The following is an 11584-nucleotide window of genomic DNA, read 5'->3' as shown; positions in this document are numbered from 1 at the left end:
GATGCTTGATAAAGCACTGCGGATGTGGATATCCTCAATGACCCAGATGGGACCTTGCCTTGAATTATATGATTGGCCCTTGAAAGATGTGAATTAAAGGGAGTATATAAACTCAATCTCCAGGTATCTATCAATCTGCAGCTCAGGATTACAAACATCATTTTTGTTTCTGCTTATTCCTTTCATCTATGTCCTCATTCTGCTTATAAAGACCGTAGTTCTGCTTATGGAGTAGCAGCAATAACAGTCACAAACAGATGCAGAAAAGCAACAAATAAACCCTAACTAATTAATATTGGGTCTAAACACTTAGCCCTAATGAGATGAAAAAAATGAATGGAAATAATTAATGCTCATTAATGAAAGGGAAAAAAATATAGGAAGAAGGATGTGAGCCAATTGGACACACTAAGGGAATAAAAGAGAGGAAAAAAAGAGAAAAAACTTTATTCCACTTCATGTATTTTTGAACAGAAAGACAATAAACTGTGAACAGCATAAAATAATGGATGCTGGGAAATAAAAAAAAAGATGACTGAAAAGTGCATAATTGCATGTTTCGACAAATAAGAAATAAATCCTGGACAACAAAAAAAAAATTGCCAAAATTTTTGCATATGCATATATTTAAATCCAATTTTACAACTCACAGTGAGCATTTACAACTGTTTTGTTCTTTAACAGTAAACATGAAAAATAAAGAAGAATGAGAAGGGAACTAGTTTTCATGGCTGAGATGTCCATATTTATTTTTTCCCCATAGGCAATAAAAATGGCAGTGAAGTATTCTGGGAAAGAGGCAAAGAATGAGAAAGGTGCAGATATATTGGACTGAAGTTTGTGCTTCAAAAGTACACTATTCGTTTTAAAAACCAAATGATATTTATTTATAACAATCAATTCCATATATGTCCTCTCTTTCTCTTGCTAAAGTTGTCAATATTTGAAAGCAGTTTTAAAATGACACATGGCATTAAAACGATGGCACTTCTAACCAATGTGGCATTTCCATATTTACAACAACTAAAAAGAAATTTACAAGACATGATAGCATACAATCTTGACATTTAGTAATAGCGGTAAAACAAAATGGCATCTCGGCTTTTTCTGTACAACTATGAGAACAAGACTTCTATTCACATTTTTTAAAAAAATCATCTGTAATTTGATCTGATCTACACATTTCCCAAATCCATTTTCCCTCAATTCTCAAACCTTTCATCACATTGCCCACACCTTCACCGAACTACAGGAACTACAAGTAATTAGATCTAAAATCTAAACAGAGCAAACATTCTCTTTCCAATTTCTCTCCTGTCATCCAGATTATTAAAACTCTTCCTTCCTTCCTTCTTTGTAATTCACTTTCGCACTTCTCCCTCAAAACAGTGAAACCATTACTCATTTCTTCTCAAGCAAAGTTAGAAAGAAACTGTATGATTTATGAATGCTACACCCAAGAGTCAGGGGACCCAGGATATTGTTCTGTTCTGTAAGAAGGTCGTCTGGTAGAATAGAAATCTACATAGTTTGTGGTTGATTTCAGTCCATACTGTGTTGTATAATCTGTAGCAGCTGGAAAGTGAACCCGATCATCAAAATATGGGTCTTCATAACTATGTGGGGATTGCAAATATAATCTGTATGCATCATAATGCTTTCTGTTGGAATCATCTTGACTGTAGTACAAGTGCTGATGCTATTTGGAAAATAAAATAAAAGCACAAGCAATGTTATTCACTTTCTTAGAACTACACAACAGATTTCCATGCATAGATGTGGTAGTAAATTAGTCATATGAGAAATGAGTTCTGTACTGTAGTCACATTTCTACAATGAGAAATAATATTTATCAAATCTTACACCACATTTTTATTAGCCTTTTTTAGATCCAGAGTTTCAAGAAGGCCAACACTGAGCCTGTATAATTTGCAGTACAGTGAGTAATCTTACAAGTACAGTATGTATATAAAATAATACTTTTGATCTGATATTTCATTTGGAACCCAAAATTTGTGGAGCCAAGAGACAGTGTCAAGCAGGTATTCTTCTGGAAAAAAAAAAAAAGGCTAGCTAGTCTGGGGGATCTAAATATACACTGAAGGCCTGTCCCACAACTTTTTATTGTACTTGGTAGGCCATGATCTCTGAGTGGAAAGCAAAGTTCCACAAAGAATTCTATAAATGGGTTTAGCTAAGGATTTAGAGTTTGTAGATCTATTGTACTGAATGTATGAAGATCTAGTGGGCAGTAGGACAGGCTGGGACACTGAATATTGGGTCTTATTTTTATGGCCACATCTCCCAGCCCGACCAGCTATATACGGGGCTTGCTATCAAACCTCTATTCTTGTGATGTGCCAGATTTCAAATGTAATCTAAATATGAAAACACAATGAAAATTAAATGAAATCATGGAAGAAAATAGGAAAAAAGGGCAAATCTTTTCAAGAGGCATTTGTTCAAACAGTGCATGATATAGGACTATAGTATACGTTAGTAAATGTCTTTTACCTTATTCTCGTCATTTGCAAAGTTTTAATCAATTATGAAGATTATGGTGATTATGCATGCTTTTAAATATAGTATTTTCATTTTTGTCATCCCTAGTGAGGATACAAGTAACCAGTGGAAGATATTTATTTTCAGGAAAATGACTGCAGCCCATCTCAGACAGGCACTTTCTTTGTTACAGGTATTCCTCGCTTAATGACTGTTCATTTAACGACAGTCTGGAGTTATGACAGCCTTGAGAAAAGTGCTTTATGATCTCTGCAGTCACGATTGTGATTTGCTACTTTTACTATGATCGTTAAGCGAATCACCACAGTCGTTAAGTGAATCATGTGGTCGTTAACAGAATTCTGGCAAAAAACGTCCATTGAGAAGGCAGGATTATTTTCTTCTTGTGCATTTGTGTTGTTTGGGTACCATACACAAACTATTGTCCTCTTTAAATAAATCATTCACCTATCTATAAACTTCATCTCTGATTGCCCACTGAAGAGAGTTGCTTTTTTCTCTTATTAACTTTGTACTTTTCCTGGAAAACTTGAAATTGTAAGAATTATGCCCTGCATTTGAACAAAGTTCATTACTACGGATATAGATGAAAAATAAAAGTGTCACATTGTTTCTTCAACTCTTCCATCAGTAAGTTCACACCGCAGCATTTCAACTACCTCTTCCTGGTAAAGGCATTTTTCTGCATTGAAGGTCTGGGTCTGCATCATTTTCCATTCTTTGCAAATTGCATATTTTTTTGTCTGACTGACTTTCTAACTTTCCTTTTCCTAGTGGCATATCTTTAAGGATGTGATTAATTATTCCTCTGTAGGAACAATTATTTTGTATTTATATGCCACCTGATGTGCAAATATTGTATATACACTTTGCATGAAGATGCTTCGCATCCCATTTTGATATAACCATGGCTTCCTTGTTTAATTTGTCTAATGGTGATTGCATCCCTCTGACCTAATGTCTATTTTATTTTGCTTCTGCTTGTCAGACCATATTTGCTTCTACTTGTCAGACATTTCTTAAGGAATATAGTTGGACTTCTTAGGACTTTGTTGCATCTGCTGCCCTATCATGGGCGTCTGCAGAGCTTTTCTTGGGGGGAGGGAGGAAGCAATCTTATAATACATCAATAGCCTGTGCTGTTGGATATTTTTTGGCAAGAGACCTTTTTTTCCCCCCCATAAATTGGAAAATTTGTCACGATTTCTCAGGAAAATGCCCTCCTGTTTAATGCCCTTAGATTACCACAATTCCATTCACATAAAATGCACCCTCACTGGGATCCAAACTGATCACCTTTAGAATAAGCTTCCACGCCTTACCTGTAGGCGCCGATTTTGGTCCCGTGCTGGTGAAGAATAGGAACTGATATAAATTGGCGAAGGTTTACTAGAGCCTGTAGGTAAATGGCAGTATTGTATTAAAACCAAATTTCATGCTAGATGATTTTTTATGCTTTACTGAAAGAAGAACGAACTATTGCAATCAATGTTTTCAGTATTTTGTTTGATGGGATAGGGCAACAGTCACCTAGACTGTGGGTGATGACTGGTTTGATTTATTCTGATTCACCCTTGCACCTTTCTCAATCAATATTTGTCTTACAGTTTCTATCCTTTCCCTCACTGCTCCGGTTGTATAACAATGTTATTCTTTAGAGTAGAAGGAAAAGGAAAGAAAAAAGTCTGCAAGTTGTTCAGCTAGAATGAAGACACTCCTAAATCTGAGCTCTAATCTGTAAAGCAGTGACAGCCTTTCATGGGCGTAAGATAAGTATATGGTTCCTGAAAAATGATAGACAAAAATAAACTGGTTTGGTATCAGAAGAGACCCACTGGCGTTCAAACAACGCATTATTTTGGAAGCTATTTTATAGGTGCTTTGCAAATACAACCTCATCTTGCTTACACTATGCTCCCCCCGCCCAATCTTTTATAAACAAAGAGTTTAAATAGAGAGAGTTATTTACTTTCCCGCTTTCCGTTGCATCTCACTGGGCCCTTACCAGTATAGATGTCTTTGTGTGCAATCCCATCACCTTGGCTACTGTAATATTGCATAGAGGTCTGGGTCCTATCATATTCAGAACGAGGGTCTCTAATTCCCAAGAGTGCTGGTGATGAAGATGTGCTGCCAACTGAGGAAAAGACAGTAGCAGAGGAGGAGGCAGGGAGAGAAGGCCAAACAAAGAAGGAAGAGAGAGAGAGAGAGAGAGAGAGAGAGAGGAAGGATGAGCATCAGATCAGTTCAGAAAGCTATATGACTGCTTAGTAATAACCACCTGCTTGACTAGTGACAAAAAGAAGCAACAAGTATGTATCTGTCAATATTAACCAGGACCTTCTGGAAGAGAGACTTTGCAGCCTCAGTGCAGCAAGGAATCTGTTAAAATTAGAACTGTAATGACCCCGGTTCAAATCCCAACTCCAACAGTTTATTGAAGAACGGGTCCATCGCTAGCTCTCCGCTTATCCAACTGCACAAGGCTATTGTAAAGATTAAATGCAGTGGTCATAGTACTTTGGACATAATGATGGGACACAAATAAACAAGTTGTAGAATATGTAATTAGCAACTAGGTTAAGTAGACATTTATTGGACATTAAATCGACACTCAATATATGCATTTTAAAACATTAGTTACATTCCATTCCTAAGTACTGGAACAGATGATTAACCAACCAACCAACCAAACACCTTTAAAAGCCAGGCCATTTCCTATTGTACACAAAGGCATTAGCAAATTTTTAACAAAGAACCTTTTGACTTTATGAATTTTTAGAAGATGTTTGCTGATACTGTTTCACTCTCACAAAAATATTTATCTACCTATGTAAAGTACAGGTAGTCCATGGGTTAAGAACACCCAGGTTACAGACGACCCATAGTTAAGAACGGAGCCTACTGTAGCAAAATCCAAGTTAAATACAGAATGGTTTGGGCTAATTTCACAATACTACTTATAATACTTATACAGTATTATATAATACTGTTCTGGCTTACATACAAATTCGACTTAAGGACAGACCTTGGGAACAGAACTCGTTCTTAAACTGGGGACTATCTGTAATTGTTAATTTACACACTAAGCACGATACAGCTTCTGCTGCTTCGAGGGAGAAAATGGTGGCATATGCCTCTTGAAAAGAACTTCCCACTTCAGTGGACAAAAGGAAATAAAATTCATATCTGAATACCAGATAGCAATCAGCAGCAAAGAACACTGATTTCTGCCACTTTTTCACCTCCAGTCCAGTATATCTGATACCACACATGTATTGCAGCATCTCCTGGAAATCACACAGCTACACCTTGGCAGCCGAGAAGAAGCTGAACAGATTGATATGTCAGGGCACTGGAATTTCTAGGGTTTATCAGACTCAAAAGATCCAGCACTGCCAATCAATCCAGCCTGGTATGTTCATGATTTTCAGTCAGGAGAAGCCTTCCTGTACATCTCTTTTCTTCCCCTTCTGGCACCGCCTTAGCAATTCAGGTGGGATAACATACCTGTGAGGATTGGCCAAAGAAGTCCTACCTGGAGGCTGCAATGAATGGCATAGCTGTAGAATGCAGGTGCACAATATGCAGGAGTGCAAGTGGATGGGTATGGTGGCTAAAAGTTTACACAGCCTCTCTGACTGGAGGAAGATACTGCTGTCCCTGGGGGACAGCACTGTGCATAGACAGAGAGGAAGCACTAGTTCCTCTCCTGCTTCCCATGAAATGAGAAGTTGATTAATATTAGTTAGACCACTAGGCTGTTGAGCTTAATATTGTCTATATTGACTGGTAGCTAATTGTGAGGGTCTCATTCAAGGGTTTTTCCCTTTCACTTCTATAGAGACCAAGAACTGAATCAAGGACCCTTCACATACAAAGTTTGTGCTCTGCCACTAATCTGAGCCTTCCAGTATGAATACTGTTCAGGTTTAATTGCAAGTACTCTCTCTTTGTTCCTCATATAGTCAGATTGCTTTATAAGTCTTCTTGGAGAGACAGAGTATCTGATTAAAAGTTTATAGTCTGTTTTGATTTTGACATAATAAAATCAAGTCAGGAAAGATAGCTTCAACTGCATATGAGAAGGGAGGCTGATAGAGAATGACTTTCTAAGGTTTCAAAAGATGTGTGCAAAACCTGTTTGGTTAATTAACATTGAATTTGGCTCATCAAAAAAAAAGTTGATTGACTGACCGGATTGAATAATAGGTGACATCTGCTGATTCGTTGTAGACAAGGAGGGATGTGACTTGAATCTATCACGTTCAAGTGTTGACACAGGAGTGATAAAATGATTTTGATTCCAACCATCCTGTGGAAGAAGGAAAAGAAGGTTACATGTAAAACAAATTCCATTTAATTAAGAGAAATTGTTTAGACTTCATTGTGGTATTGAATCTTAATAAATACTATCTTTGTGAGAAGAGCTTTTAATATATTACCTTTTTATAAATGCTACGGAGGTCACGATATTGCCATAATGTGTTGAGCACCTGGGCTGCTGCTTTGACAACTTTCAGTGATGATCTAAGAAGAAAAGATTTATCAGGCATGCAAACACTACACAATGGGTGGCATCCAGTGGTAAGTTCCCATCAGTTAAAACAGTTTCCTTTAACAGAATGGGGAGTGAGTAATTCCCCCTTGTAGCCCCCAAATCTAATTCTGAAAGCTGAGTTTGCAGGACTGCAAGTGAGAAAAGACAGTCCTTTTAAGCTAACAGGGGTCTGCTAGCAACATTCCTTTACCGAAAGTTAAAGTCTGCTTTACATGACGCTGTAATTCACCTGAAAGAACATCAATATTCTATGATCAAAATGAACTATCAGCAACAAGCACATAAATGGATGAGGTGGAAAGGAAGACTTATATCCTGATAAAACGAACAGGTTATTATAGAGATAGCAAAGGACCTTGGCAGTGTATAATGGAATCATGGGGAAAAGGCAAGGAGTCAATGGAGTGCACCCCTTTTCCTATGTGCATGGCTTTTCCTTTTTAAGTGATTAATGTGCATAAAGGCTGTAAACCAATAGTTGACAGGTTAATATGAAACTTATTTCATATGCCTACCCTTTTTGGATAGCATGATGTGTGTATTTCAAATTGTATCGTAAACCCTTTACCAAGATACCAGCATACTGTGATGTGTTTACTGCAAAGCTACCTGGTGTAGGGAGTTAGACTGGCATGGCCAGGTGGGCTTCCTTGATCTATCCCCGTGTGCTCTTTATCTATGGAATGTCCATGGCATAGTTACCAGCACCTAGGAAGAATTAATCTAAGTGATTAAGAAAGAGGGGAAGGTATACATCCATTAAATCTCCTCTAAGGGATGAATCTCAGTATAGACCTAGCAAGCAAAGGCGCTATGTGCTAGCCAGAATCATCTGGGGAATGCCTGCCTTTGATGAGGGCGAGGGGCTCTGAGCTGATGTGAGATTCTCTCCTGTATTTACACTCCTTCGTTGGATGATGTCATGTCTTGTTTAATTCCCTTGTCTATGGATATTTTCTATCTATATTATGCTTTGTAGTTAAAGTTACTCCTTTGCTATCCTTTGCTTAATAAATGTTTGTGTGTTTATTTGTGTGTTTACTGCTTTCAGATCCACAAAATGCAGTGTCAAAATGCAGTGTCATTCAAATTTGGAGTATTTCTGGATCAGATTGCTGAAAGGTTGGTTTGTTTGTTTTTTAATATGGACATTCTCATGGATAGCTTTGATCATGTAGTCATTCCAACTGAAAACAACAGGGCTCAGCGTTCGTTAGCAGAAGCAAGCTTCTTGAATGTATCATACTTCATTTAAAAGTACCTTAGTTACCAATCCATTTACAAGCCCACTTAAAGATGCAAGCTTTGGCCTAAATGATGTGAGTTCCAAGAAACTCTCTGAACAGCTCCTTCTCTATAAGCTGAAAGCAGTGATTCTCAAACTAGGGTCTGTGGACTACCAGCGGGCCACAAAGGTCTACTGCAGTCTCCCTGCATTCACTGCCAGTCAGCTAGCAGGCCAGAAAACACCACTTCAATCCCTACCTCTCTGTCTTCCCTGCCAATCAACTGTTTCCTAAGAATAGACTGCTGACTGAAAACTGAATTCACTAAAGCATGCAAGTTCAGAAGTGCCATATGGGTACTAAAATAATAATAATAATTAAAAAAACCCTGACAACAGTGAAGAGGTCTCAGTACAGTTACCAACTGTGTGTCCACATGTACTGTGCTAAATGGAACTGTGATATCACACAAGCAACTCAAAAAGTAGAGTGTGGATAGGAAATCTGATGATTTCTGTCAGAGAACTGGCAAGTTTGTGCTAAGAGTTGCTATTATGACATATGGTACATAAAATACTTAGATTGAGATGGGCGGCTATAGAAATTGAGTAAATAAATAAATTAATTAAATGGTACATTAACATTTAATTTTGGAGCTGCATTGATATTCAGCAAGTTAAATGTGACTTTTTTTTTTCAAATATTTGATTTGCTGGTTAATGACCAAAATAAAATGACTGACTGATTTAATTTTGGAGTTGCTTTTGGTACACAGTTTAATTAAAAGGGACTTCTAAAATGGAATAGATAGGAAGGCACACACAAGTGCAGCTATAATCATCATTCACTGAGAAATGGTAATTCCCATGCTTTTAAATATGAAAATGTAGGCAGGGGATATTTTTTTAACTGGGTGATCCATGCATTTTTTAAATGTTTATTTAGTGATTCATACTTACAAAAAGTTTAACAAATACTGATCTAAATGTTTATGAAGACCAGGGTCTTCATTAGTAATGACCCCTAAACATGTCTTTTCTTTCCTCTCCTCCTTTATTTTGTTGTACCTTTTTGGTTTGATTTACCTTATGAATTTGGAAGATGAACACAGTGCCAATGATTTATTTATATTTTCCTTATATCCTTTCTTTTATTAATTGTCAGTCAGTCAGTCAGTCAGTCAGTCAGTCAGTCACACACACTGTATTCCACACTGCTTCAAAGAATTTGAACAGCTAAAAACTGATTATGATAATAACAGAATTCAAAACCCATAGTAATAAGAATAAAAGATTAAAAAAACATTCTATAAATAAAAGTTAAAAAACAATCCCAGGCATCAATCTTATCAGTCTTAATCTCCAAATAATTCTTAAAGAGCCAGGCCAGGATTTAGTTCCTCTGAGAAATGATAGTGCTGGGGCCAAAAGAGACATGGCAACTAGAAAAAGCCTACTTTTACACCATTCATTCCCCCATAATCTGCTGAGGAGAACAGACCCAGACATCTCCTTAAAGGTTAATCAGATAGAATTGGTAGATTATGTCTGAAGCAGGCAGCCCTGCAGATAATCTGGACCTAAACTTATAAAGCTTTATAGGTAACAACTGGAAACAGGTAACTAATGAAGCACCTGCAGCATCTGTGTTGTATTACCAAAGCAGCTTTTACTTTGGGAATTGGATGCTTCAACTGAAATGCACGTTTACCTACTTTGAGAAATATGACGGCTGAAAAATATACTCATACTTCTAAAACATTAAGATTGCATTAGTTGGCAGTACTGTCCAGCACAGGTGTGGGGTAACAAACTTTGCATACATAAACATACCGTGTTAGGACCACTGGCTTGGATTCACATGTGCTCATGTAAAAATCCAAGGTCTTTTGACACATCTCATTTCATTTAGGAGAATCCCATAACCTCAGCAACAACTTTTTATAGGGCAGAAGTAGAAAGCAACAATGCTTTGTTGCACAAGTGACCCATTGTCCTTTATTTATGCACAAGAATTGCATACTGCATCTAATAAAAAAATCATTGCTAAGAGGCACTGAGAGCAAAGCAAGAGAGATAGGGACAGAGAAAAGAAATAGGGATAGGCATAGTTTTCCAACACAGTTTAATGGTTAATGATGGCATCCTTCCATTTTTCTCTTTTTTTCCCAATGTCACAGCAGATACTCCCAGCAGTTTTTCATGCTTCGCAATATAGCCGCCTTTTAATGATCAAGCAGACATTGTTTGACTTTTTACAACTCCAACCAGCTTTTGGCTGGAGGGGCTGATAATTACACACACAGTCATATATATATGTGAGCACATATATATACCTGCATATCTTCTCTGAGCCTGTGAACAGCCACGACAGGTTTAAACATCACTGACATTTACAGAGGTTTTTAATCTTGAAGTAGTTCGCAGAAACATTGCTTACAAACAAATGCTCTATAACAAGGAGAGCGGCAGGCAGTATGTGGACTTTATGAAAATGAAAACAGAAAAGACACTAAGCTTCCTCTAGTCCCTCCTAAACAAATCAGAATATGAGGCTAGTCAGTGAATTTAATAAGCCAACAGTGCGGAAATATAGTTTCCCAGACCAACAGCTACTTTCTTAATCTGATACATTCCTGTTCTCAGAAGCTGACAAAGACTTTTATTGGAGAAATTCAGACATCCTGCACTCACCTGTCCCCTCTTCCTTTGGTTATGTTCACCAGTTTTTCTATCCCTCCCGTATCGGCCAAGGCTTTTGCATTTTCCATGTTTTTGCTGGTGACCTCGTGCAAAGCACAGCAGATGGCTGCTACTGTTTCATCGGAGAGGATGTTGGGCCCACTGCCTCCCGGGAGGCGATTTACCAAGTCCCGCATAGCATATTTACCTGAAAAGAAGAGGCTATGAATTATGCCATAGTATATTCTTTCAACATCATAAAGAACAATGATATGGAGAAAGATGCATATTCAAAAACAAGGGAAAGAGATTCTATTTAATAAGGGAAAACCAATTTCATAAAAAATAAATTCTCCTGTCCGACTGTTTAGAGCAGTGTTTCTCAGCCTCAGCAACTTTAAGATGGGTGGGCTTCAACTCCCGGTATTCCCCATGCTGGCTGAGTTGAAGTCCACCCATCTTAAAGTTGCTGAGGTTGAGAAACACTGGTTCAGAGGAAAAAAGTAGGTGTTGCAGCATCAGTTTTCAAATTAAAAAAAACAAACAAGCCAACGTGCTGGGTTCTTTTACTGGATTAGTGAAAACGTGATTAA

The 11584-nt window shown here is 37.5% G+C and overlaps 1 protein-coding gene across 6 annotated transcripts in view; it reads right to left on the bottom strand.

Annotated features, from left to right (window-relative positions):
* Positions 1-432: 432 nt before the first annotated feature.
* The window catches only part of PKP4 (plakophilin 4), a 146399-nt gene continuing 135247 nt past the window's right edge, over positions 433-11584 (bottom strand). For all 6 annotated transcript variants that reach the window (XM_088146588.1, XM_088146585.1, XM_088146584.1 and 3 more), the window contains 6 exons: positions 11004-11199; positions 6969-7053; positions 6721-6838; positions 4529-4660; positions 3846-3919; positions 433-1699 (listed from right to left, as the gene is read on the bottom strand). In XM_088146588.1, the coding sequence (XP_088002714.1) occupies positions 1451-1699; positions 3846-3919; positions 4529-4660; positions 6721-6838; positions 6969-7053; positions 11004-11199 (854 nt within the window). In that variant the 3' untranslated portion in view covers positions 433-1450. The remainder of the gene's footprint in view (positions 1700-3845; positions 3920-4528; positions 4661-6720; positions 6839-6968; positions 7054-11003; positions 11200-11584) is intronic.

This window comes from Python bivittatus, unplaced genomic scaffold (assembly GCF_059951505.1).
Source record: "Python bivittatus isolate LINGU-HERP-01145 unplaced genomic scaffold, Pbiv_v1 ctg000480_np1212, whole genome shotgun sequence".
NCBI lineage: Eukaryota > Metazoa > Chordata > Lepidosauria > Squamata > Pythonidae > Python > Python bivittatus.
Note: the sequence above shows the minus strand (reverse complement) of the source record. Positions and strands in the feature narration are given on the sequence as shown.